Genomic DNA, 27,969 nt, shown 5'->3' on the forward strand with positions numbered 1-27,969 from the left:
CTGATCCTCATTGTGTCTCCCCCCCCCATTGGGCTTTGGGCACTTTTGGGGGGAGGTGGGCCTTTTTCTGGTATGTAAGAAAAGACTCTCATTTCTCCCTGCCCCAGATACGTCAAGCCTTTTTGGAAACAGCGGTGCCAAGACCTTTGGATTTGGCACCACCACCTCCTTTGGCGAGCAGAAGCCGATGGGCACATTCAGCTCTGGTGGAGGGAGCGTGGCATCTCAAGGCTTTGGGTTCTCCAGCCCGACTAAAGCAGGTGTTAGTTTGTCTATTGTTTCTTATTGTGGACATAGGAAGCTGCCTTCCGCCAAGTCAGACCCTTTGGTTCATCTGCCCCAGTAGTGTCAGTGCTGACTGGCAGAAATGGCCCTTCTCCCAGGGTTTCAGGCAGGGGACATTCCCAGCTCTACCTAGAGATGCTAGGGATTGAACCTGGGACCTTCTGCATGTAGAGTGGATGCTCTACAACCAAGCTTTCCCCACTATGGGGAGAAATGGGGAGAACTCGTTCTTCTAGCATGGGGAAGATCCTCCTGCCTTTTGAACAACAGTTACATCAGATCTTGCGTTCTAGGCCAACTTACACATCATCACGTAGGGGACATTGGCTTTGAGTTTTCTTGTGGCTTTTCCCTTGTGGCTTCCGGTTGGGCCTTGTGGGAACCTGGTACAGGTCAAGATGAGCCACTTGCCTGATACAGCAGCCAGACATTTCTGATGTTCTTGTGTTCTCCCTTCCACTTTTTACTTCTTTCTTCTTTTCAAGGCTCAGATTGGCAGCCAAACAGAAAACTGTGCAGCCAGGAGGTGCAAAGGGTGTGATTCTGTAGCCTTATTAGACTTTACCGATTGGTGGGCTCTGCGTTGCTCCCGGACGGGAGGAAGGAAGTCAAATGACACCGAGGGTTGGTTCAGAGAAAGAGTTCTTTATTTCTGCTCTCCAGAGCAGCAGAAAGGCACTTGTGTGGTGAGTCCACAAGAAGTCCAAAGAAATGAGAGTTCTCATGCAGTATATATATCCTCCAGGCACCCTCTCCCCCCTTCACCAGGAATCCAGTCATGTCAGCTTGTACACGCAGGTTGACATCACAGGTGTTCCTGCTCCGGTACTCTTAACCATAAAAGGGTTTTCCTTCCTGTACCTCTGACCATAAAAGGGTATTCCTGTTCCTATACTCTTATCTTGGAGCAAGAGGTCACCAACTCCAAGCACTCTGGCGCTGTTCCCGGACTAGGTCTGCGCTTCAGAGTGTGTTCAGAATGTAAGATAAGACCTAGACGTGCCATCCCTACTCCACTGGAACAGCCAAGGTCATCCTTTGCTGTGACTGATAAAGGAGAGAGCTTTGTTTATACAGCTGTGTTCTTGTTATGCATTTGCTCAACAGCTCAAGTTAATGCATTTTAGAAATGCTCCCTTGGAGAATCACAGCTATCTGCCAATCACCCATTCCCACCACCCTTCTGAGTAATACCCCTCCCCACCTTCTCACTATATAGAAGGGTCTGGAAATTTCTGTTTCAGTGTATCTGAAGAAGTGTGCATGCACACGAAAGCTCATACCAAGAACTGACTTAGTTGGTCTTTAAGGTGCTACTGGAAGGAATTTGTTTTGTTTCCCTTGGAGAAAGAAGAAAAGGGGGGGGTTGGATCCCGTTTCAAACTGACTGCACAGAAACCCATTCCTTCAATTCCAGAGTGTGTTGGGAGGAAAAGCGAACAACCGAGAGGCAGTGAGGGGAGAGAAAGCGAGGTGCTGCAGGAGTCAGGGAAGAAAGTGGAGTCAGACACATGCACAGAGGGAGGGAGGAGGCAACCATGTATACAAGTGTTGATTACGGTAAAACAGGTCTTCTTCTTTTTGTTGTCATCAAATTGTAGATCACATCTTTCTCTAGATATGTAGTGAACTGACCCAAGAGGAGGGTTGGGAGAAGCAACCACAGAAGATGGTGCCCTCAATACTATATCAGTGTTCCCACAGGCTCCAAAAGGATGGGTGACCTTTGTATGTTGTGACTTTTAACGGTTGTGCTTAGGTCCTGCTTTCAGGCTTCCTTTTGGGGCATCTGGTTGACCACTGTGAGAACAGGATGGTGGATTTAGATGGGCCTTTGGCCAGATCCAGCACCCAGGCTCTTCTTAAATTCATATCAGGGTGCTCTGCAGCTCAGACCAGGAGCTCTGTAGGTCAGGTGCTGGTTCCCTGTGCCACTGGTACTGGTGGATGGCAGAAAGGAAGTGACCACAGCTCAATGGTTGAGCACCTGCTTTGCATGCCGCAGGTCCCCTTACGGTAGAAAATGATATATAGAGCTATCGGAGGCAGCTTGACTCTGAATACTAGTTGCTGAGAATTGCAAGAGGGGAGAGCAGTGCTGCACTCAAGTCTTGCTTGCAAGCTTCTCACTGGGGCATCTGGTCGGCCACAGTGAGAATAGGATATTGAGCCAGCTAGACTTATGCCCTGGTGCAGCAACCAGGCTCTTCTTATGTTCTTAACTTGCAATACATGCATTGGTTCCCACGAAACTTGGAGGACATAGGTAAAACCCAATGGCTCATGGACAAAAGTGTCACTGGATCTCTAATCTCTGCTAAATAATTCAGCTGCAGCTCTCTCTCCCCCCCCCCCCCCCGACAGTTGTGTTTACAACCGGGTAGTATCTGTTACATTCGTCAGACTGGAATTTCACCCAGGGTATTAAAATGCACCTCCAGTCAAAAACAGCAAGGAGCTATATTGGTAGTCATTTCTTGTAGCGGACAGGCAGCCTGTTAATAAGATGGAAGTGTGCGTTGAAAAGTGTCCACGTAAAACAGTAAAAACTGTGAGCTGCATAGAAGACTGGGGGAGGGGAGTTAATTCCATGCCAGGGATATATATTTTTTATTTTTTATTTGTTGGGAAACAGACAGAAAATAAGATTAGCCGGTATCATGATTCCTCTATGTACATCTGCAGGGCAGCCTCAGTTGAAATGCAGGTGATGCTTGTGTGTTCCAGTAAACCATGGTTTAGCAGGAAGTGAAACCTGCCCAGCCTGGTTGCTCTCACTTGGCTGCTCCCTCTGGTGCAAGCAGGAGAAGCATACCGAGAGGGCACAGTTAAGCTTGCCTTCTTATGACAAACCCAAGTGTGGTTTGTTTTTCCCTGGCAAGTCAGAATCACAAGCCACAGCCTTCAATCATGGTTCTTCGTTTGCTTTCAAATCCTACCTTGTTTGGGAAAAGCAAATCCCAGCCTCAGCTTTGGATGTTACCGGAAGCCAGACTTAGTTGTGGCTTCCTGACTTATTTCTCCTGTCTCATGCCAGGGTAAGAGCAAAGTGAGGAGGGATCAGACAACTTTGCAGAAACATGCCCCTTGTTCCCAATAAGGCAACAACTTGTCCTGACTTAAAACAAAACAAATTCCTTCCAGTAGCACCTTAAATACCAACTAAGTCAGTTCTTGGTATGAGCTTTCGTGTGCATGCACACTTCTTCAGATACACTGAAACAGAAGTTTCCAGACCCTTCTATATAGTGAGAAGGTGGGGAGGGGTATTACTCAGAAGGGTGGTGGGAATGGATGATTGGCAGATAGCTGTGATGAGCCTGTTGACGACTCTTAACGACTGCAATAGGTCTTACAGGAAAAAGCAAGGGGTGAAAAGGTGAAAAATGGCTTTGTCATGTATAATGAGATAAGAATCCAAGGTCTTTGTTCAGACCAGGTTTCTCCATGGTTTTAAGTTTGGTGATAAGTTGTAATTCAGCAACTTCTCTTTCCAGTCTATTTCTGAAATTCCTTTGTAGTAAAACAGCTACTTTGAGATCTTGTATAGAATGTCCTGGGAGATTGAAGTGTTCTCCTACTGGTTTCTCTGTCTTGTGATTCCTGATGTCCGATTTATGTCCGTTTATTCTTTGGCGTAAGGTCTGGCCTGTTTGTCCAATATAGAGAGCTGAAGGACACTGTTGGCATTTTATGGCATTAGTTCTAAAAATACCCAACAGATGAAGTTAGACAACAGATCAACAGAGCCAGACTGATACCCAGAGAGAACTTGCTGCAAGACAGACCCAAAAAAGAAAATAACAGAACACCTCTAGTCATCACATACAGCTCCCAAGTTAAAACAGTACAACGCATCATCAGAGATCTGCAACCTCTCCTGGACAATGACAGTTCTCTTTCTCAAGCTCTGGGAGGAAGACCTTTCATTGCCTACAGACAGCCACCCAGTCTTAAACAACTCCTAACCCACAATAATACTACAACCAGACCTAACACGGACACTGGCACCAGAGCCTGCAATAAACCCAGATGCCAACTTTGCTGCCACATACACCCGGACAACACCATTACTGGCCCCAACAACATCACACATACCATCTCGGGACTATTTAATTGCTCATCGTCTAACATTGTGTATGCCATAAAATGCCAACAGTGTCCTTCAGCTCTCTATATTGGACAAACAGGCCAGACCTTACGCCAAAGAATAAACGGACATAAATCGGACATCAGGAATCACAAGACAGAGAAACCAGTAGGAGAACACTTCAATCTCCCAGGACATTCTATACAAGATCTCAAAGTAGCTGTTTTACTACAAAGGAATTTCAGAAATAGACTGGAAAGAGAAGCTGCTGAATTACAACTTATCACCAAACTTAAAACCATGGAGAAACCTGGTCTGAACAAAGACCTTGGATTCTTATCTCATTATACATGACAAAGCCATTTTTCACCTTTTCACCCCTTGCTTTTTCCTGTAAGACCTACTGCAGTCGTTAAGAGTCGTCAACAGGCTCATCACAGCTATCTGCCAATCACCCATTCCCACCACCCTTCTGAGTAATACCCCTCCCCACCTTCTCACTATATAGAAGGGTCTGGAAACTTCTGTTTCAGTGTATCTGAAGAAGTGTGCATGCACACGAAAGCTCATACCAAGAACTGACTTAGTTGGTCTTTAAGGTGCTACTGGAAGGAATTTGTTTTGTTTTGACTATGGCAGACCAACACGGCTACCTATCTGTAACTTGTCCTGACTTGTCATGCATGACCTGTGAACAGAGCCAGTGTGCAGATGTGGTTTTTTTAGGTCAAAGAAGGAAGAGAAGGTCAGCCAGAATTATCATAAGTGGCACCTTTCGTAAGAGGGAACTTAGGGGTTGGGTGTTGCTTTTAAAAAATTGAATTCCCTCCCCCCAGCTTCTATCCCAAGGATGGGGAACCTGTGGTCCTCCAGATGTCATTGGACTCCAGCTTCCATCAGCCCCAGCCAGCAGGGCACAGTGGTCAGGAATGATGGGAGTTGTTGTCCAGCCATGTCTGAAGGGCCACTGGTTCCTCACCACTGTTCCATCATACCCACACTTGATGCATAGGTACAATAGAGGTGTATCAAATTATTCATGGTGTGGAGGAGGAGGGGGGGATATAGGATTCCCCACTTCCTTTTTCTATAATACTCAAACTCAAGTTTTTAGGGTTAGGGATTCAGGACAGACTAAAGAAATTACTTCTTTGGACAATGCAGAATTTAATGTGTGGAATTTTCTGCCACGAGCTGTCTTTGTGGTCTTTAACGGGCAGTAGAGAAATACATGAAGGAGGGCAAAGTTTGTCCACAGTTGTTAGCATGCTAGGGGCCAGACAATGGAGGAGTGGGCTTTGGTTTTCACATCCTACTTATGGGCCTCCAGGATGCATTTGGCAGCCCACTATGTGGGAAAACTGTTGGGATACTGCCAGGGAGACAGAGGCATCAGGCCTCCACGTCGTCTCCGGATGATCACCGGTCTCCCGTGGAAACAGCATCAGTCAATTAGCGACAATAGCCTCAGACACATTCCAAGACTCATGCACGCCCTTTTCAGCAGTCTTTGCAACGGAAGATTCAGACAGAAGAGCATATTTACAGCTTTATTCAACGTAGGTCAGAACAAAGGAAAAACATGACTGCTTGCATCCGTGTCGAGGAAAACAGCCAGAACAAAAGCTATATACAAAACAGAAGTTCCCAGCGAGAACAGTGCAGGGAGTAAACAGGCATGTGACACACAACAATCATGCCTGACTCTTTTAAGGAGGAACGGAACTATATCCTAACATCCTCCCCCTTTCCGTGTAACCTGTAGTACCTGTGGTTCAACCCAATTGCAACCTCTGTACATAAACCTTAAGTTGTTCTCTGTGAATAACCTTAGACAACAGATCAGCAGGAATTTCATTTCCTGGCATGTAGGACACCTGAATGAGTCCTTTCTGAATACACTCTCTTGCACGATGTAACTTAATCACAGCTGTCCATGGAGGCACAGGTTAAATCCGTGTCCAGGGCAGCTGTGTACCAGCTCCATCTGCTACGCAGGCTGAGACCCTATCTGCCTGTGGACTGCCTCGCCAGAGTAGTGCATGCTCTGGTTATCTCCCGCTTGGACTACTGCAATGCACTCTACGTGGGGCTACCTTTGAAGGTGACCCGGAAACTACAACTAATCCAGAACACAGCAGCCAGACTGGTGACAGGGAGCGGCCGCCCAGACCATATAACACCGGTCTTGAAAGACCTACATTGGCTCCCAGTACGTTTCCGAGCACAATTCAAAGTGTTGGTGCTGACCTTTAAAGCCCTAAACGGCCTCGGTCCAGTATACCTGAAGGAGCGTCTCCACCCCCATCGTTCTACCCGGACACTGAGGTCCAGCACCGAGGGCCTTCTGGCGGTTCCCTCACTGCGAGAAGCCAAGTTACAGGGAACCAGGCAGAGGGCCTTCTCGGTAGTGGCGCCCTCCCTGTGGAATGCCCTCCCACCAGATGTCAAAGAGAACAACAACTACCAGACTTTTAGAAGACATCTGAAGGCAGCCCTGTTTAGGGATGCTTTTAATGTTTGATGTATCATAGTATTTTAATATTCTTTTGGAAGCCGCCCAGAGTGGCTGGGGAGGCCCAGCCAGATGGGCGGGGTATAAATAATAAATTATTATTATTATTATAAGTATTTGGTTCTTTGCTTGCAACTCTCTGAGTTCAGCAAAGCCAAGCAGGATCTATTGTATTGATACACTTGTATAGGACATTTCACAGAAACTCTGATGTCCTGAAATAGTTGCATCAACCATTCACAATCCATGAGTGAAAATGACAGAGCATTGAGTTCTGCTTCACAGGAACTTAGGCTTACTGTCGTCTGTTTCCTGCACAGCCAGTCAAACAGACAGTGGTTGTACATGTAGCATACTCCAGAAGTGCTTGTACCATCCGTGGTGTCACTTCCAAAACTAGCATCTGCAAAGATTTCAAGACCTCCAGTCTTCTGACGGGTGAACCTCAGCCTGTAGTGCAAAGTCCCCTTCAAATAGCGGGCTATGCGCTTCAGAGCTTTCCAATCCTGAACAGTAGGATTGTTGGCATGTCTGCTAAGCAGGTTAGTGCTTACAGCTATGTCAGGTCTTGAACATCTAGCAGTGAAATTCAGCTTGCCTAGAATGCATCTGTAAAGTGTGGTGTCAGAAAATGCTTCAGCAGTACTATCTACCTGGTAACCTGTCAGCATCGGTGTGTCTGCTGGGTTTGCATCAACCAAATTCAACCTGGTTAATACATCAGCAATTTTCTGTGTTTGGTGTACCAGAAAATTACCTGCTTGGTCCCTCTCCACCTGCAGAGAAAGATAGTTGGATACCTCACCAAGATCCTTCATGTCAAAGTGGGGACTTCCGGAGGCGGCGCGTCTGGCAATGGCTGCTCTCTTCTAGCTGTGAAGAGGGAGCTCCGCAGAAACGGGTCGTCCGCTACGGCGCAGCGGAGACCCACATCGGAAAACCACAGGCAGCGATAGCCTGTGGCCGTGGGACTCGGCGGGCACCAGGAGTGCCCCCCGAAACGTAGAAGGGACCCCGTAAGAGGTCCCGGAACGTGGAAGGGTTGGCGCGGTGCTGTGAGTCAATCGCTCTTTCTGCGAAGTGAAGCCGCGTAGCTGCTGTCAGCGAGCGCTGTCCTCTTTTCCTGGAACAATTCGGCTGGAAATCAACAACTCGTGAGTAAGAAAGAAAGAAAGATTTGGACGATAAATTCTTGTTAATTCGGCTAAAAGCGAGAGACGAAACCAGGAAGTCCGTCTCTTGCCACTGCGTAAGACTTAAAGCAAAGACTTTGATATTTGGAGCCTTTGAAGAGGCGTTAAAAGGCAAAGCAATTCTCACATCTATTGAAACTGCTTTAGGATTTAACTTGTTTAAAAGTATTATTTTGGAATACGAACTGTTTGGTACCTGCACCGTTTGGATTTACAAATTGTTAAAGAATCCCTGGCAGTAGGATCGCCTAGATAACAGAGCTGTCAGATTGCAAGATTTTGATACTTTGTTGTTGAAGGTATTATTAACTGAGCTTTGCTGGAACTGTTACATTGAACTGTTACACTCTGCACTTATTGAGACATTGTCATACTTTGAGACCAACTCTGCTAAATATAACCAATCTGAAGGTCTTTTGGGAAACTAAAGGCTGTTTGGACTGTGCAAATACGGAAATTTGGAAAAAGGTTGAAGATTTAAATAAGGGACATTAAAAATTGGATTTTTTTGACTTCTTCCCTATAACAAAGGTGGGCTCCCTCTAGAGGATTTTGGACTTACAACTATACGTGACTTTCCTTTTGGTTTCTTTTCCTCCTAAAAGTTTACTTTATGGGCTTGTGGATTCTCATGGGAACATATTTAATTTGACCTTGACTAGCAGACAGAATTGGAATGAGCGGTACTGGGAGACAAACAAGAGCGGCTAGAGGAAAAAAGCAAGCAACCTTGACCTTAGTTTCACAGCCACGAAGATCTTCTGCCCCTAATGTTTTGGAACTAGAAGGAACCGAACAGCTGCAGGGAGAAGACATGGCATCAGGGGGATCTGCTTCAGTATTAGATAAAATACTTGAAAAATTGGAAGGCCTTGACAAAAAAGTGGATGAACAAACGGCTAAGATTGACCAGACTAGAGATTCTGTCAACAAATTAACTGAGCAGGTGGCTTCGAATGCACAAGCAATTGGCAAATTAACTGAATCCACTGTAGAAAACCGGAAATTGGCAGAAGAAGCTATCCAGAAAACTGAGGCACTGGAGCAGGAGGTAAGACCACTCCACAAGCAGGTCGGGGAACATCAGGCCTATTTGTCTATGATCGAACTTCGGGCCCGGGAAAACAATCTAAGATTGAGGTGCGTACCAGAACTTGAATCTGAACAAGGAAACCTAATTGACTTTTTGACAAAGGAATTTTCTAAGTGGTGGCCCTTGAAGGAAGAAGAGGACTTTAAAATTGTGACCGCCTTCAGACTTGGGAGATTAACAAGAAAGGACAAGCCCAGAGACTGTTTGATCACTTTGAGATCCAAGGAGGAAAGAGACAAGATATTAGGACTACACTACGGAAAGTCACTGGAAATTTCGGACAAAAGAGCAGAGATTTACAAGGACATTCCTAGACAACTTCTGGACCTTAGATCAACCTACCTTGAACTAACAAGGCTGTTGAGGAGTAACTCAATTATCTTTAGGTGGGAATTTCCACAAGGACTTTCTTTCACGTTCAGGGGGAAGAAGGTGAAAATTAAAACAGCTGAAGACAGAGACAAATTTTTGAATATCTACGGAGAGGACCTTCAGAAAGGGATTGAAGAACCTTCTGGGGCTGGTCCATCGCCTGCATCTATACCTACACCCTTGGGGTCTGAAGACCAGGACAAAAAGACACCACCACCAGGACAATAACAGATATACCCAGGATGTCTCTGCAACTTCTGAGTTGGAACATAAATGGCGCCAACATCCCGGAGAAAAGGAGAAGGATATTTCACATTTTGAAAAAAAGAACAATTGGACATTATTTGCCTGCAAGAAACACATGTGACTAGGCTTCATAGAAAAGTGTTAATAAATAAAAGATTAGGCCAAGAATTTATTTCTTCGGATCGAGTTAAGAAAAGAGGTGTGGTGATATATGCAAAAGAGAGCCTGTCACCAAAATTTTTATTTAAAGATGAACAAGGAAGAATCCTGGCAATTGAGATTCAGAATCAAGGACAAAAGGTTTTGATATTAGGAATTTATGCGCCAAACGATGGAAAATCGGAATTTTACAAGAAGTTGCATGAGATAATGCTGGACTATCTGAACTATGATAACATCATTATGATGGGAGATATGAATGGGGTGGTATCAACCAACATGGATAAGTCACATAGTCAAAATGTAACAAAAGAAGGCAGACTACCTAAAACATTATTTGAACTTACTGACAACATGGACTTGATTGATATCTGGAGAACAAAGAACCCCCTAGGAAGAGAGGGAACTTTTTTTTCTGAAGCCCAACTGACATGGACAAGAATCGCCCAAATATGGACAACTAGAGGCCTGGCACCCAAGATAAAAAAAGTGGAAATCTGCCCAAAGACCTGCTCCGACCATAGCGCTGTAAAGATGGACATGAGACTAACCCCAACCGGCTCCTTTAGATGGAGGATGAATGACAATCTGTTTAGAGATCAGGAGATTATTAAAAAGGCCCAAAAGGCTTTGAAGGACTATTTTGAGATTAATCTGAACACCATGGTGGAAAAAAGAACTGTCTGGGACGCGAGTAAGTCGGTCATGAGAGGGTCTCTGATACAACAGAACACTATAAAGAAAAAAGCACAGAATGAGAAAAAAGACAAGATTTTGGAGAAAATTAAAGAAGGTGAGAGGAAGTTAAGATCCAGACCAAAATCAAAGGAGATTTTAAGAGAAATTAAACTTTATCAAGCGCAGTATGCAAAATTGATGAACCAGGAAGTGGAATGGAAAATTAAGTTAATGAAACAGAGATCCTTTGAATCAGCAAATAAATGTGGAAAGCTGCTAGCATGGCAGCTGAAAAAGAGACAAAAATTGAATACCGTAACAAATTTAGAAACTGAAGGAAAAAACATTCAGAACCCAGTGGAGATCAGAAAGTGCTTCCAGAGATATTTCAAGCAATTATATACACAAGGGCCGCAAGACGAATTGGAGATAGAACAATTTTTAAAGAAGAATGGTTTACCAAGATTGTCATTGAGTAATAGAACTATCCTGAACTATAAAATAACACAACAAGAGATGGAAGAAGCCATCCAGAACATGCAACTGGGCAAATCTCCAGGGCCAGATGGTCTTACCTCCAAGTACTATAAGACATTGAAAGACTATTTGATATACCCACTAATGGAGGTTTGTAATGAAATTATGGAAGGGAAGAAGGCACCAGAGTCGTGGAAAGAGGCTTTTATCACGTTGATACCCAAACTAGAAACCGAAAAGACACAACTTAAAAATTACCGCCCCATCTCCCTCCTGAATGTGGATTACAAAATATTTGCAGACATTTTAGCAAGCAGACTTAAAAAAGTGTTAAATGAAGTGATTCACAAAGACCAGGCAGGCTTCCTCCCAGGTAGACATTTGTTTGCAAACACAAGAAACATTATTGACATTTTGGAACTCCTGCAGACAAATATCAACACAAAAGCAGTTCTGATATTTATAGATGCGGAGAAGGCCTTTGATAATATTTCTTGGAAGTTTATGAAGAAAAATTTGGAAGGAATGGGAGTGGGGCGGGGGTTTCAGAATGGGATAGAGGCAATTTATTCGGAACAGAAGGCAAAATTGATAGTGAACAATGTGGTAACGGAAGAGTTTAACATTGAAAAAGGAACACGACAAGGTTGTCCTATCTCCCCTTTGCTATTTATATCGGTCCTGGAAGTGCTCTTAAATATGATTAGAGGAGACCGGTTGGTGGAGGGCATTCAGGTCGGAGCGAAACAGTATAAACTTAAAGCATTTGCAGATGACCTAGTATTGACCTTACAGGAGCCAGAGCCTAGTACCAAAAGGGCACTGCAACTGATCCAGGAGTTTGGTCGGGTGGCGGGATTTAAACTTAATAAGCAAAAAACTAAGGTTTTGGGAAAAAACCTGACCCCTTTAGAATCAGAAAGGTTTCAGAAAGAGACAGAATTAAATGTGGTTAAGAAAGTAAAATACCTAGGGGTAAACATAACAGCCAAGAACATGAACTTATTTAAAGATAATTATGAAAAATGTTGGTCTGAAATTAAAAGGGATCTAGAAATTTGGTCAAGACTGAAGCTTTCCTTGTCAGGACGCATTGCTGCTATTAAGATGAATGTATTGCCAAAAATGCTGTTTTTGTTTCAAACTCTACAGATTGTGGATAAAATGGGGTGTTTTGAGAGGTGGCAGAGAGATATTTCTAAATTTGTCTGGCAGGGCAAAAAGCCCAGAATTAAGTTTAAGATATTAACTGATGCTAAAGAAAGAGGGGGCTTTGCCCTGCCAGACTTAAGGTTGTATTATGAATCAGCAGCTTTCTGCTGGTTGAAGGACTGGCTGCTTCTTGAAAACACGGATGTTTTAGATTTGGAAGGATTTAACAATGCTTTTGGATGGCATGCATATTTGTGGTATGACAAGTTTAAAATACATAAGGTCTTTAAGAATCATGTTGTCAGAAAAGTATTGTTCAATGTCTGGATAAAATATAAAGACTTATTGGAAAACAAGACCCCAAGGTGGCTATCACCAATGGAGGCTAAGGCCCCGAAAAGACTCAATATGGAGGCTAAATGGCCGAAATATTGGGAAATAATAGAAAAAGATGGAGATAATTGGAAGCTGCAGAGTTTGGAGAAAATAAAAGATAAAGTGCGAGATTGGTTACATTATGCTCAGATTAAAGAAGTTTTTAAGTTGGATAAAAAGATAGGATTCCAGGTGGAAAAATCAAAGTTAGAAACAGAACTGTTAGAATCCAGCTCTAAGACACTTTCAAGAATGTATAACTTGCTGCTAAAATGGAATACACAGGATGAAACGGTTAAAACAGCAATGATAAAATGGGCACAGGACATAGGGCACAACATTATGTTTGCTGACTGGGAAAAGTTATGGACCACCGGTATGAAGTTTACGGCATGTATTGCCTTGAAAGAAAATATTATGAAAATGATATACAGGTGGTACATGACCCCAGTCAAGCTTGCAAAGATATACCATCTGTCTGATAACAAATGTTGGAAGTGTAAAGAAGCTGAAGGAACATTCTTTCACCTCTGGTGGTCCTGTCCTAGAGTGAAGACCTTCTGGGAAATGATATATAATGAGCTGAAAAAGGTATTTAAGTATACCTTTCCTAAGAAACCAGAGGCCTTCCTTTTGGGCATTGTCGGCCAGAGTGTGCAAAAGAAGGACCGAACTTTTTTTATGTATGCCACAACAGCAGCAAGGATACTCATCGCTAAAGGCTGGAAAACCCAAGATTTGCCCACACTGGAAGAATGGCAGATGCAACTGATGGACTATATGGAACTGGCAGAAATGACGGGCAGAATCCGAGACCTCGGAGAGGAACTGGTGGAGGAGGACTGGAAGAAATTTAAGGACTATTTACAAAAATACTGTAAATTGTACGAATGTTAAGAAAGATGTAAGATTCGTAACAATATGGCTCCAATAAACTAGTAACAAGAGAGATAAATTTAAATGTAATTGAAAGATAAGACAAATTTTGGATAAAAAATATCCTAGAATTAATTTTTAAAGAATAAGAGTTATTTAAACTCTAAAATTTGAGATTCAATATTGGACAATTATATAATATAAATTGAACTAAGTAAATAATTTGCTAGAAAAATTTATGTGTTTAGAGTGCAGGAACAAGAGATGTGAGGAAGTCCAAAGATGAGAATGAAATGTGGTTAATGGAAAAGAACATGTTTTTATGTATGTTGTTGTTTATTGTTTAAAAATTTAATAAAAATTATTAAAAAAAAAAAAAGATCCTTCATGTCAAAGTGCTCCTTCAGCTGAGCTAGGGTGCTTTGGTACAAAGCTTGATTCTTCCAAAACAGAAGACGATCATCAACAAAACACAAACAATACAGTTTGTTTTGCCCTTCCTCCTTGACAAACACACATGGATCAGCTTTGCCTTGGTGAAAACCTAGAGAAAGCAATGTCTCAGTGAGTTTTGTGTTCCAACACCTGGCACTCTGCTTGAAACCATATAAGGATTTCCGTAGTTTACAGACCATTCCCTTCTGTATCTGCATTCCATCAGGTGGAAGCATATACAGCTCCTCCCCCAAAACCACGTACAAAAAAGCTGTGTTCACGTCGTGATGAGAAACATGCAGTATCTCCTCTGCAGCAATCTTGAGCATTAGCCTAATGCTCTCATACTTGACGGTGAGTGAGTAGGTCTCGTGGTAATCCTGTCCTGGTACCTGTGAAAAACTTCTGGCGACCAATCTGGCTTTGTTTCTGACAACCTTGCCAGTCTGGTTTGTCTTGGCCTTGAAGACCCATTTGCTGCCAACCAGTCTCATTCCTGGGACTACTGGGACTAGCTTCCAGGTTTGGTTCCTATCCAAGAAATCAACTTCAGCCTTCATAGCATTAAGACATGGCTCAGCATCTTTAAAGGTCAACTCTTGAACCTCTTTGAAGCTTGAAGGTTCCCATACCTTCTCTGAGCTACTAAGAACAGCAGTTGCTGTCTTAGCAAACTCATCAGTAAATCTCTTTGGAGGTTTGCCTTTTGTGGCCCTTTCAGATGTACGTACTAGACGCAAGTCTTCTGCACTCACCTCCACCTTCTTAGGAGAAAAGTGGCCAATGGTTAACAGTGGTTCTTCCAGTTCAGTGTCAGACGCATCAGATGGTCTGACTGAGGCCTTTGCGCTCTTGTAGTCTGCTGTGTCATCACTTTTGCTGACACCAGCAGCAGCGCTGCCCACTGAGCTGGAATCCGAACTCTGATCATCATCCTCAGCTTCCTCTTCTACCTCAACATCATCTGCTTCTTTCACATCATCTTCTTCCTCCTCTGAGTGACTCTGGAAAATTCCCACATTTCCCCCCCCACTTGGGATTGTACTCAACACTCTTTGTGAACCTAATGCACCTTTTTCGTACCCCATGAACAAACCATGTGCCCCACGCTTCCCAAGCTGCTCTGTGGGGTGTGGACCCACATGTCAGAACCAAAGATTCTCATGTGCTTGACGTAAGGTTTCTTACCAAACATCTTCTCATAGGGAGTACAACCAATAGGTGATGATAGTCTCCTGTTATAGGAATAAAGGAAGCACAATAAAGCTTCACCCCAATATTTCTCAGGGAGATTGGCATCATGCAACAAGGTTTTTAGGCCTTGCAGCAAAGTTTCATTTGCTCGCTCACAAAGTCCATTCTCCCATGGAGATCTAGGAGTTGAGAGGCTATGTTACTAGGGGCGCATTGGAAGATGGCCAACAATAACATCTCTCCGACCCACACAAGGTAATTAAGAGTCTGTGATGGGAGTATGCAGCCTCCCTGCCCCCCCAAGTGAGTGGGGGGGACTGCCCTTGCCTGCTGTGCCCTATACCACCCCCGAACTCAAGGTGGTGGGGGCACTAGGCAGAAAGCCCTTGTGTGGACTTCGGCTCTCCTGGATGCTGTCTCTGATTCGCACCTCTAGCTGCAGCAACTTCAAAAGAAACAATTAGGAGGAAGCAAACACACATATTTCAAGGAAGAATGGGGAGTAAAGACTGCTAATTGAAGAGATCTCTGAGAAAGAAGACGGGTCGGATAAACAGGAATATATCATGAGAAGACACACCAAGGCTCGGTATGTCGGCAACGGGACTGGATGGGGGGGGGGACTTTCCTTTCTTTTCTCTATGTGATTAACCAAGAATCCCCCCCCCCCCCACACAAGTCAGAAATGCCGCTTAAATGACCTAAGCTGATGATTTAAGACTGTGTGGAGATAATTTCTAACAAAAAGCATGTTTTAAGGAGATCGTGAAAAGTATAAGAGCTTTGGGATGACGCAGTAAAAAACAGCATCACCATTTTGGCAAGTTCTGTCGAAAGACTTATGTCTGGGAGGAGGAATGGATCTGTTTTCATATTGTGGGCGAGCCTCCTCAGAGGACTAAAGAAGGCGACAGATTTGCGAAGATTAATGATGGAAAGAGTGCTTTTATTTATGGAAGTGATGATATGTGGAAACCATCTTGATATGGTGATTGGACGAACGGAAAAATTCACACAGGATTACAACTGGTGTTTACCTGCTTAAGGAGATTATCAGAAGAGATCACAAAGAAAAGAGAAAAATATATGAATAAGATGAGATGTGGGAACAGCAAGATAGGACTGGATAGAATTATGAACATTATTTGGACAGATTTGTGGATATTAACGCAGCAGCAAGAAGATGATTGGAATCCCCTTCGGAACTTGAAATATGGGTACCCCCAAGAAAAAAATTAAAATTCGGCTTTGTAATTCGGAATTTATGTGATGCGATTTGATTTGATTTGATTTGATTGGTCGGTTAATAATTACTTTTTTTAAAAAAAAAAAAGGAGTTGAGAGGCTATGTTGGATTGCCTTCTCAGTCAGGAAAGCTTCAAACTGCTGAGAAGTGAATTCACCGCCTTGATCAGTAAACAAACAGCCAATGTCGGTGAAAAAAAACTCACTCCGAATCTGACCGGACACAGGTTAGAGCTCAACGTCGAGCCTACCAAGTGGCGATAGCGACGGCGAAGAAGACTTTCTTCACCGCCTCTATTGCATCTGCAGAAAATAGTAGCAGGAGACTCTTTCAGGTGGTTCGCAATTTAACGGAACCACCTTTACCACCGGGGCCTTGTAAAGACCCCAAGATTTCCTGCAACGATTTTGCAAAGTTTTTTGCAGATAAAATCACTCATATTCGGAAGGAGCTAGACACCACCGTGGGAGCAGGGCTGGGGCGGGAGAGTGCTAGAGCTCTGTCTGGTCAAGTTGCATGGAATCAATTTCAATCCGTTACCCCCGAGGATGTGGACAGGCTGCTTGGACGCGTGAAACCAACCACCTGTCTCCTTGATCCTTGCCCATCCTGGCTAATAAAAGCAAGCCGGGAAGGGCTGGGCGATGGGCTCTGCGGGGTGGTGAATGCTTCCCTCTGTGAGGGAACATTCCCAGATCCGCTGAAAGAGGCGGACATTAAACCGCTTCTTAAAAAACCATCTTTAGACCCGGCCAGTATGGCCAACTATCGCCCAGTCTCAAATCTTCCATTCTTGGGCAAGGTGATTGAGCGTGTGGTTGCTGAACAACTCCAGGCACGCCTGGAGGATGCGGACCATTTGGATCCCTTCCAATTAGGATTCAGGCCTCATCATGGGACTGAAACTGCCTTGGTCGCGCTGGTTGATGATCTCCGGCGAGCTAGGGACAAAGGTGAGAGTTGTTTCCTAGTTCTGCTGGATCTCTCAGCGGCCTTTGATACAATTGACCATAACATCCTTCTGGACCGTCTAGAGGGGCTGGGAGCTGGGGGCACTGTTATACAGTGGTTTCGCTCCTTCCTCCTGGGCCGTGTTCAGAAAGTGGTGGTGGGGGATGAGTGTTCAGACCCCTGGGCCCTCACTTGTGGGGTGCCTCAGGGTTCCGTCCTCTCCCCCATGCTTTTTAACATCTATATGAAGCCACTGGGAGAGATCATCAGGGGGTTTGGACTGGGTGTCCATCAATATGCAGATGATACCCAGCTCTACCTCTCTTTCAAATCAGAACCAGTGAAGGCTGTGAAGGTCCTGTGTGAGTTCCTGGAGGCGGTTGGAGGATGGATGGCGGCTAATGGATTGAGGTTGAATCCTGACAAGACAGAAGTACTGTTTTGGGGGGACAGGAGGCGGGCAGGTGTGGAGGATTCCCTGGTCCTGAATGGGGTAACTGTGCCCCTGAAGGACCAGGTGCGCAGCCTGGGAGTCATTTTGGACTCACAGCTGTCCATGGAGGCGCAGGTCAATTCTGTATCCAGGGCAGCTGTCTACCAACTCCACCTGGTACGCAGGCTGAGACCCTACCTGCCCGCGGACTGTCTCACCAGAGTGGTGCATGCTCTAGTTATCTCCCGCTTGCACTACTGCAATGCGCTCTACGTGGGGCTACCTTTGAAGGTGACTCGGAAACTACAACTAATCCAGAATGCGGCAGCTAGACTGGTGACTGGGGGCGGCCGCCGAGACCACATAACACCGGTCTTGAAAGACCTACATTGGCTCCCAGTACGTTTCCGAGCACAATTCAAAGTGCTGGTGTTGACCTTTAAAGCCCTAAACGGCCTCAGCCCAGTATATCTGAAGGAGCGTCTCCACCCCCATCGTTCTGCCCGGACGCTGAGGTCCAGCGCCGAGGGCCTTCTGGCGGTTCCCTCATTACAAGAAGCAAAGCTACAGGGAACCAGGCAGAGGGCCTTCTTGGTAGTGGCACCTGCCCTGTGGAACGCCCTCCCATCAGATGTCAAAGCGATAAATAACTACCTGACATTCAGAAGACATCTTAAGGCAGCCCTGTTCAGGGAAGTTTTTAATCTGTGATATTTTAGTGTACTTTTAGTTTCTATGGAAGCCGCCCAGAGTGGCTGGGGAAACCCAGCCAGATGGGCGGGGTACAAATAATAAATTATTATTATTATTTATTATTATTATTATTATTATTATTATTATTATTATTATTATGTTTACTGTGAGGATTCTCCAACCAAGCACAGAATGCCTTGAACTTAGGAAACACTTCTGACTTCTGTTGGAACATAAACACATGAATGTACCTGGAAAAAGAATCAATTAGAACCATGAAGTACCTTGCTCCACCCAGAGAGCGCAAGTGGACCAACTTGGTCTGCGTGGACTAGCTGATAGGGATTGGAAGCCTGTCTGCTAGACACCTTGCCTTTCAGAGCAACCTTCACCTTGTTCTCTGCACAAGATACACATTTCATGTGAAACTTACAGGGCTTGATATTCAAACCCTGAACCAACCCAGGTATCTTGGCCAGTGCCTGCCAAGACATGTGACCAAATCTTCGGTGCGCCTCGTGAATACATCCTGCATGAAGAACTGTGTTAGTTTGTGCAACACAACATTAGACACATCAACAGCATTGTCATCATAAGTTATACAGAACAAGCCATCTATAAACTTTGCATGCAAAATGTCCTCTTTGCCTTTCCTGATGATACAGATGCTCTTCTTGAAGGAAATCTCAAAGCCACGCCCAGTCAGCTGTGGGGCGCTGAGCAAATTGTCTGCAGAATCTGGAACAAAAAGTACTTGGCTGATGGTTGAGTGCAGACTTGCCAGTTTCACTGTCTTGACTCCTGCAATTCTCAACGTCTTTCCATCAGCCTGCTGGATCTCTCCATCTTGAGGCGTGAAGGAGATAAGCAGGTGCCGATTTACACACGTGCCTTGTGGCTCCAGAATCAACAACAAATTTGCCTTTGGCCTTTGGAGAAGCAGTTCCCGCAAACAAAACCTTGTTTTCCACCTGAAGAATGCGACGAACCTCCAAAACCATAAGAGCGGAACCCTTAGTGTGAGTAGTTTTATTTGACATCGAAAAATTTGAAATTACGCTAAGAGAACGTCGGATGTTAGAAGATTTAATTTGGGAATTTATTTCAGTAGAGGACTAAAATGGCGCTGGTTACAAAGTAGCAAGGAGGAGACAGGAAGTTTTTTTTCTCCGCCTGACTGTGTGAGTTACAAAGTAATTGTCTTGGACTTCTAGAGTAACGAACGTAAAGAAGTTGAAACATCCCACAGCCTCGGACTGCCAGCCTCTTTTGAGAGGAGCGGTTTAAAATTAAAAAAGAGTAAATAACGGAACACAGCAGAGCAGTTTAAGACGGAGGTTTGCAGATCTGATTGAGAGAAGAACTGCTTGGGGAATTGCATGTAGAAGTGCACGGGAGAACGGCTTGAGAGAATTGTCGGGAATACGACTCAAAATTGAAAGAACTATTAATAAAAAGAACCCTCACTAATTTGTGGGCACTCGTGGACGCGTTGGGGATCTCTTCAAGGTTTCTACGACTAGGACAAAAAACTTTATGACTTTATGAAGCCAAAGCATATCCTTCCAATCCACCTTGTGAAAATTACACATACACTACGTTTATAAGTTCATGACTCTTTCTCCTTTCCTGCCCCCCCCTTCTTACTTCACGTTTGGCTACACCATTCATGATATCTATACTTTTGTGCTAAATCTGAGAGATATTTGGTTATTTTATATTTTTTTTCTTCTCCTCTCCTACCTCCCCCCTCCCCCCTGACTCTTTTCTATTATCTACCTTCCTCGCTTCTTTACTTTAATAACATAACTAACAATTTATTCAACCTACTCTCCACACACCCATTTTTGGAAGAAACCCAAGCTACCTGAACAACATTTAACCCAGGACGCTCCTTTACTTCCTGAAAATACAACCAACGGAACATAATCTTACATGTTGAGTGATATGGTGACTAACTACAGTTTGTCAAAGCTAGTAACTACCTGAGGTACTCAGTGTGGTTTCCTGGATATAATTGTACCTCCCCTAAGACCACAAAAAGAGACACATTGGAATTTGGAACTGGAGACTCCAGAGTGTAATAAACCCAGCACAGCCCTGGTGAACTGGACTAAGCCAACAAGTGGCTGAAAACTACAGGAACATACAAGTGGCTGAAAACTACAGAATATACAGAGACTATCCAACCCCTTTTTTCTTTGGATTATAAAAGAAGGACACCACACCTGACTTTTTGTTTACTCTCTTTCATTTTGCTCACCTTTCCTCTGTCTCTGAAATAATTATACTAACATACTAATATAAATCAAATACTTAACAACAAAAGGTTCTTGGAAATGTATGTGGGACTGGATAATATCGACGATAATATTGAGTGAATAATTGAAACAGGTGAACTGAAATAAGATACTGAAAGTCCCCCCTTGATACCGGAAAAAACAAAAGAGGATAGGAGGTTAGGAGGATAAGAGGATAAGCTAACACGGGACCATACAGTTTAGGGTGTTTATGGTGTTTATGGTGTAGAGAATATAAAAAAGACAAAAAAGATTGTGAGCCCCTTAGGGGAGAGAGAAACAAATCATAGGATGTCGGGGGAAAATGGTAAAAAAGCTGGAGGGACTCCGAGAGAAAGAAAGGCATCCCGACAAGAGGAGATTAAAGATTTAGACATTCTATGGTTTAAGATTAAAGAGGAATTCAAGCAAAGGGAAACACACATGGAAAGCAAACTAGGAGAAATACAGGAGCAAATAGATAGCAAAATAGAAAGCGCTGTAGGCGAACTCTCGAAAAAGATACAAGATTTGACAGTTAAATCAAAAATAATTGAAGATTCTAATAAAAAAACACAAAAAGATTTGAGGGACCAAAAGAAAGAAACAGAAAAGCTAAAGGAAGAAGTAAAAAATTTAAATAAAATGCAAGATCAATTATGGGACAATTTAGCCATGACAGAGATGCGTCAAAAATATCTTAATCTAAAATTTAGAGGGATCGCCGAAGAAGTAAATGAAAATATAAGAGAAAAAATAGTCCAGGAACTTGCAAAATGGTTGGAGATGAAAGAAGAACAAGTAGCATATACAATAGAGAATGCGTTTAGAATAAGAGGAAAACCGCAACAAACTAAGTCAAAAAGAATTCCTGGAGATTGTTTAGTAATATTCAACTCCATTGAAATGAAAAACATAATATTAAGAAATAGCTTTAAAAGAAAGTTAATGATCGGAGACCGTCCAATCATCATCTTTAAAGAAATCCCAATTAGGATTCTGCGCAAAAGGGAAGGATACAGACAGTTAACAAGTGTGCTGAAGAGAAACACAATACAGTACAAATGGGAATTCCCAGAGGGGGTTTCCTTCTATCATAAGAATAAAAAATTTAAGCTGACAGATATTCACGAAGCAGAAAAGTTCCTGAGAAGATACGAAAAAGACCTGGGTAAAGAAGAAGCAAGACAGCGAGGAGGTGACTTGGATATGGAGGGGAAGGGGGGAGAGGAGGGAGTGGAGTCGAGGGAGGGGGTGGAGTCAGCGGAGGAAACGGAGGACATAAGATCAGAGGAGGAAGAGGAGGGAGAAGACAGAGAGTCTAACAGAAAGAGAAGTACTAGATTTTAAATCAGAAATTAGGATAAAGTGTACTTAGTTACAATTTGAAATGACCCTTAAGTTTCTATTGTGGAATGTGAATGGCTTTAATGATAAGTCCAAGAGAAATAAATTTGAAAAAATTATAAAGAAAAAAAAATATTGATGTCATTTGTTGCCAAGAAACTCATGTTGCCAAAAAACACAAGCATATTCTAATAAACAAGAAATTGGGAACAGAATTTATCAACTCAGATTCTAAGAAAAAAAGAGGGGTAGTAATTTATGTGAAAGGAAAACTAGAACCCAAACAAATTTGTAAGGATGAGGAAGGAAGAATCCTAGGAGTACAAATCAACTACCAGGGAGAAAAAAGAAATGTGGTAACAGTCTATGCTCCAAACTCAAATAGACTGGAGTTTTTTAAAAAAACTGGAGCAACTCTTATTAGACTTAGATAATAACAAATTGGTCTTACTTGGAGATTTAAATGCAGTACCGACACCAGAACTAGATAGAAGTGCAAGAAAAAAGAATTCAAACCAAGGGAAATTACCGAAATCGTTCAATGACCTTGAGGAAAATTTGGACTTAATAGATATATGGAGATACAAAAACCCTACGACAAAACAATTCACCCACTTCTCCGAACCACACCAGAGTTGGAGTAGGTTAGATCAGATATGGATCTCAAGAGAATTAACAAGAAGAGTGGTGAAATGTGAGATCCAGCCCAGAACTCTGTCAGATCATAGCCCAATAACATTGCAACTAAAGTGGAAGACCCAGGGGTTATACAGATGGAGAATGAATGACTACCTATTCAAAAAAGAAGAAGTGTTTGAAAAAGCTAAAACCACCATAAAAGACTATTTTGACCTAAATATTAACAAGGGGACAGATATAGATATAGTGTGGGATGCTAGCAAAGCAGTGTTAAGAGGTCTCCTGATACAGCAAAATATCCAAAGAAAAAAGGCCAAAGAACAAAAAAAAGAAGAATTAATTAATCAAATGAGAGAATGTGAGAAAAATATGATAGGAAATCCGAATAATGATGGCTACAAGCAACAATATAAGATGCTCCAAACACAATATTCAATATTAATAAGCCAAGAGGTGGAATGGGGAATTAAGCTAATGAAACAAAAGTTCTTCGAATCGGCAAATAAAACTGGAAAGTTCCTGGCGTGGCAACTGAGAAAAAGGAGAAAACTCAGTCTCATTAATAAAATAAAAGTTGAAGAACAAGTTCTGGAGGACCCTAATGAAATAAAAAAGAACTTCCTTAAATTCTATGAAAATTTATACAAAAGAGAAGAAGAAGATTTAACAGGCATAGGAAAATATCTAGAAGAAAATAGTCCTAATAACATATCGGAAGAGGAAAGAAACGCCTTAAATAAACCCATAAAAGTAGAGGAAATTCGAGAGGCAATTAAGAGGATGAAACTGGGGAAAGCCCCAGGACCAGATGGGTTATCTGCCAAGTACTACAAGATCCTAGAGGAATATATAACACCGGTATTATGTGAGGTAATGAATGAGATATTAAGAGGAGGAAAAACGCCTGCATCTTGGAAAGAAGCATACATCACGCTGATTCCGAAACCAGATTCAGATAAACTTAACATTAAGAACTACAGACCGATTTCATTATTGAATAATGATTATAAGATCTTTGCTGACATAATGGCACACTGACTTAAAAAGTGTTTAACCAATCTTATCCATATGGATCAGGCCGGCTTTCTACCCAACAGACAAATAAAAGACAACATAAGACATACAATAGACATCATTGAATACCTAGAACGCCACAACGAAATTCCAGCAGTTTTAATGTTCGTTGACGCCGAAAAGGCTTTTGATAATGTTTCCTGGGGTTTTCTGATAAAATGTCTGGAAAGGTCAGGGATAGAGGGCACATTCCTGGAAGGAATCAAAGCAATTTACACACAACAGAGTGCTAGACTAATTATTAATAACAATTTGACAGAACCGTTCGAAATAGCGAAAGGTACCCGACAGGGATGCCCTCTGTCACCGCTATTGTTCATTATGGTGTTAGAGATAATTACAAATAAGATAAGGAAAACCCCAGAGATTCGTGGTATAAAAATCGGAGTGAAAGAATATAAATTGAAAACATATGCAGATGATCTTATGTTGTCGTTGGAAGACCCAAAAGAGAGCGTCGGCAAAGTGTTAGAGCAACTAGAAGAATTTGGAAAACTATCCGGATTTAAATTGAATAGAGCAAAAACCAAAATAATGACTAAAAACCTGGAAGAAGAGATAAAAAACGATCTTGAAATTCAAACTGGGATTAAAATAGCCAAAAAAGTAAAATACCTTGGAATCTGGTTAACTATGAAGAATATAAATTTGATTGAAAATAATTATAAGAACACATGGAAAGAAATAATGAAGGACTTGGACACTTGGAATAGAATACACCTCTCTTGGTTGGGGAGAATGGCAGCAATCAAAATGAACCTACTACCAAAACTACTTTTTTTATTCCAAAATATACCAATAATCAGGGGAACTTCACTATTCAAAGATTGGCAGAGACTACTCTCTAAATTCATCTGGCAGGGAAAAAGACCAAGGATTAAATTCAAATTGCTCACAGATCAAAAAGACAGGGGTGGATTTGCGGTCCCAAATTTAAAGTTATACTATGAAGCCGCATGCCTTTGCTGGGTAAAAGAATGGATTGTCATTAAAAACAAAGATTTGTTAGACCTAGAGGGATTCAACTTAAGATTTGGTTGGCATGCCTACCTATGGCGGGATAAGGGAAGGGTCCATAAAGATTTTTCTAACCATATTTTTAGAGGGCCACTGCTAGAAGTGTGGGAAAGGAATAAAAAATTGTTGGAACAGAAAACCCCCTGGTGGTTATCACCAATTGATATCCTGACAATAATAAAAAAAAAAACATTGAAGGGGAAAGATGGACATATGAAGATCTATTAGCTAAAACAGAGTCTGGGTGGAGGATTCGACCATATGAAGAAATAAAAAATAAGTTGACTGGTTGGATCCAATATCACTAAATTAATTCTATGTGGACGGAAGATAAAAAGACTGGGATAAGTGAGAAGAAATCTAGATTTCAGATTGAAATAATAGAAGGCAAAACAAAATTACTATAAAAAATGTACAGCCAGTTACTTGAGTGGGACACCAAAGATGAGGAAGTAAAGGAGGTAATGGTGAAGTGGGCAGTGGATTTAGGATATAACATAGAGTTTGACAAATGGAAGGCATTATGGTGTAAAGGTATGAGCTTCTCGGCATGTACAACACTTAAAGAAAATATGTACAAGATGATGTACAGATGGTATATAACACCGGTAAAATTGGAAAAAAATTATAAAACAGGTGATAAAATGTGTTGGAAATGCAAGGGCAAGGAGGGTGACTTCATTCATATGTGGTGGTCATGTGAGATACTCAAAAATTTTTGGAAATCTATATATAATGAATTAAAAAAAATTCTTAAATACACCTTTAGTAAAAAACCTGAAGCCTTCCTGCTGGGGATAATTGGTGAAGAAATCAAAAAGGAAGATAAAACTTTTTTTCAATACGCAACAGTATTGAAAAACATCAAAAACCCCAATGATAAAAGAGTGGCAATCCAAATTATTCGATTATTTAGAACTGGCAAAATTGACACAGAAAATAAGAAATCAAAAAAGTACAAAATTTAATAACGAATGGGATAAATTCAGTATATACATGGAAACAGAGATAAAGGGAAAATAAAAATGTTGATAAAAATTATATATGTATACTGTCAGAGCTGCCTCTAGGTCCCAGCTCACAGAGGACCAACGCCAGGCTGATGTTATGTACAAAAGTCTTTATTGAAGTTTAATTTCCATTTCAAAGCCAGAGCGTGCAGCCCTACGTCTAGACTCTAGATCGGCGAAGTCCCGTCTGAGTCTCCGCCCCTTCCACACCAGTTTAAGATCCTAGCCCTGCTCCACCTCCTGCGCTGCTCTCTTCTCCTCTGGGTCCTCCTGCCCTCTGGGGCATTGCCCTTTCTGGACTCTTCCGACGCTGAGTCGCTTAGCTCCTCCCCCTGCCTCCGGCGTGCTTTAGGACCCGGTTCCCAATCCTCACTCTCTGCTGTCCCGCGCTCCTGTACATTTGAACTTGCTTCTCGCGCCAACCCAGTGACCTTTCTCCTAACCGTTACACTACTTCTATCACGGCTTCCCTCTTCCGTGACACTGGCCGGATCTGACCTCCCTTCCGTTGTCCGACTCTCCGAGGGAGGCGTGGTAGACTCTGCCTCGTCTCCTCTCCCTGGTGGGGAAAGCACTGGCCCCGATGCCTGGGACTCTTCCCCCCCACTCTGCTCTGGTGGGGAAGCTGGTCCTGATTTCCAACTACTGCTCTGGGAGTCCCTGCTGCCCCCTTGCTCCTGGGGCGTTCCCCTTGGGACCCCCCTGCCCCTGGCCACTGGCGCTCCCTTCTGTGAATCTTCCGATTCGCTGGAGAGGCTCATGGAATCCCTCGGACCACTGTCCCCTCCTACGCTCCCTTCGGATTCCTCCCCCTCGCTCTCCATCTCCCATCTTCCCTGTGCCTCAGCTCCTGAGCCCCTGACATCCATCCCCCCCTCGAAGCCCCCCCTTCCCCCCTCCCCTTCTTCTGGTGTGGGTTCTGGGTGCTCCAGTGTTGTGGGGGTGAGTGCAGGGTACAGTTATTCCCCCGTGGCGTGCAGCCAGCCGGATAAGTCCGGGGAGTCCTCCATGGTCCCGTCGACGGCGATCTCCTCTGCTTCCATCTCTTGGGAGGTGTGTTCGAAACCTGGATCTACCCCCAACTCGCCCGGTGCCCCCCCTTCCTCTGTTGTCTGGGGTGACACTGCGTGCCATGGTCCCCTCAGCAGTTCTCTGCGCCAGCCCACCTCAGGTTGATCCTCCCACCAATAAGATCCGCCTGTACCAAACCCTGAGAGGGATCCCTCTGGGGAGCTGGTCTCCTGTGACACCTCTTCAGCTGAAGAGAAACCCTGGAATGTGCTGGTTGAGAGTGTGGGTGTGAAAAGATATTCGTCGAAATAATCCGCCGGCATGGGCCTGTGTGGGTACAGTGCGTGGAACTCGTCTTTGAGGTAGTGCTCCTCCACCGCATAGTACGGTACCCAGTTGTTGGCGCTGGCCGGGGTACCTTCCCTGGCGAGGAGATATTCAACCCCCTCTTCCCCCCATCTCGAGTCCAAGATCTCCGTGACCTCGTTGAGCGGCTCCTCCCTCGGCGCCCCCCCCTTGTGGGTGCGCCTCTGAGCGGGCTAGGAGCTGTCCCTGGTGCTTGGAACCTGTGAGGTGCCTTATAAGGCGTGAGCACCGATCTATGAAAGTCCAGGTGCATTCTGGATCCTTCCGGGAGTGTCAACCGGAAGGCCACTGGGTTGATCTGTGCCTCGACTTGGTAAGGCCCTAGCTGCTTGTGTCCGAGCTTCTTCTTAGCTAACGATCTGGCCGGCACTGCCTGGGCTGCTAACCAGACCCAGTCCCCCACCCGTATGTCCTCACCAACTCTCCTGTGTCGGTCTGCCTGCATTTTGTAAGCGTGTTTAGCTAGCTCCAACTGCCTTCGGAGCTGTTCGTGGACCTCCTGTTACTCCGCCGCCCAGTCCTCAGCTCCCTGCGGCTCCCCCTCCCCCACTTTCTCTAACCCCGGGAAGGTTCTGGGATGCCGCCCATTGTTGGAGAAAAACGGTGTCACCCCCGTGGACACGTGCTTCGTGTTGTTGTAGGCAAACTCGGCCAGCGGTAGATAGTCCACCCAGGTCGAGGGCTGCTGGTTCGCGTAGCATCTCAGATACTGCTGCATGATGGCGTTGACCCTCTCCGCTTGTCCGTTGGTCTGCGGGTGTCT

At 43.7% G+C, this 27,969-nt stretch overlaps 1 protein-coding gene across 1 annotated transcript in view; it reads left to right on the top strand.

The window, feature by feature from the left end:
- Positions 1–1,735: 1,735 nt before the first annotated feature.
- LOC309333242 (nuclear pore complex protein Nup214-like) overlaps positions 1,736–27,969 on the top strand; it is a 39,322-nt gene continuing 13,088 nt past the window's right edge. Inside the window, exon 1 of the mRNA XM_081846664.1 lies at positions 1,736–1,845. Within this exon, the coding sequence (XP_081702790.1) occupies positions 1,797–1,845 (49 nt within the window). The 5' untranslated portion in view covers positions 1,736–1,796. The remainder of the gene's footprint in view (positions 1,846–27,969) is intronic.

This window comes from Podarcis erhardii, assembly GCF_964252035.2.
Source record: "Podarcis erhardii genome assembly, chromosome: W".
NCBI lineage: Eukaryota > Metazoa > Chordata > Lepidosauria > Squamata > Lacertidae > Podarcis > Podarcis erhardii.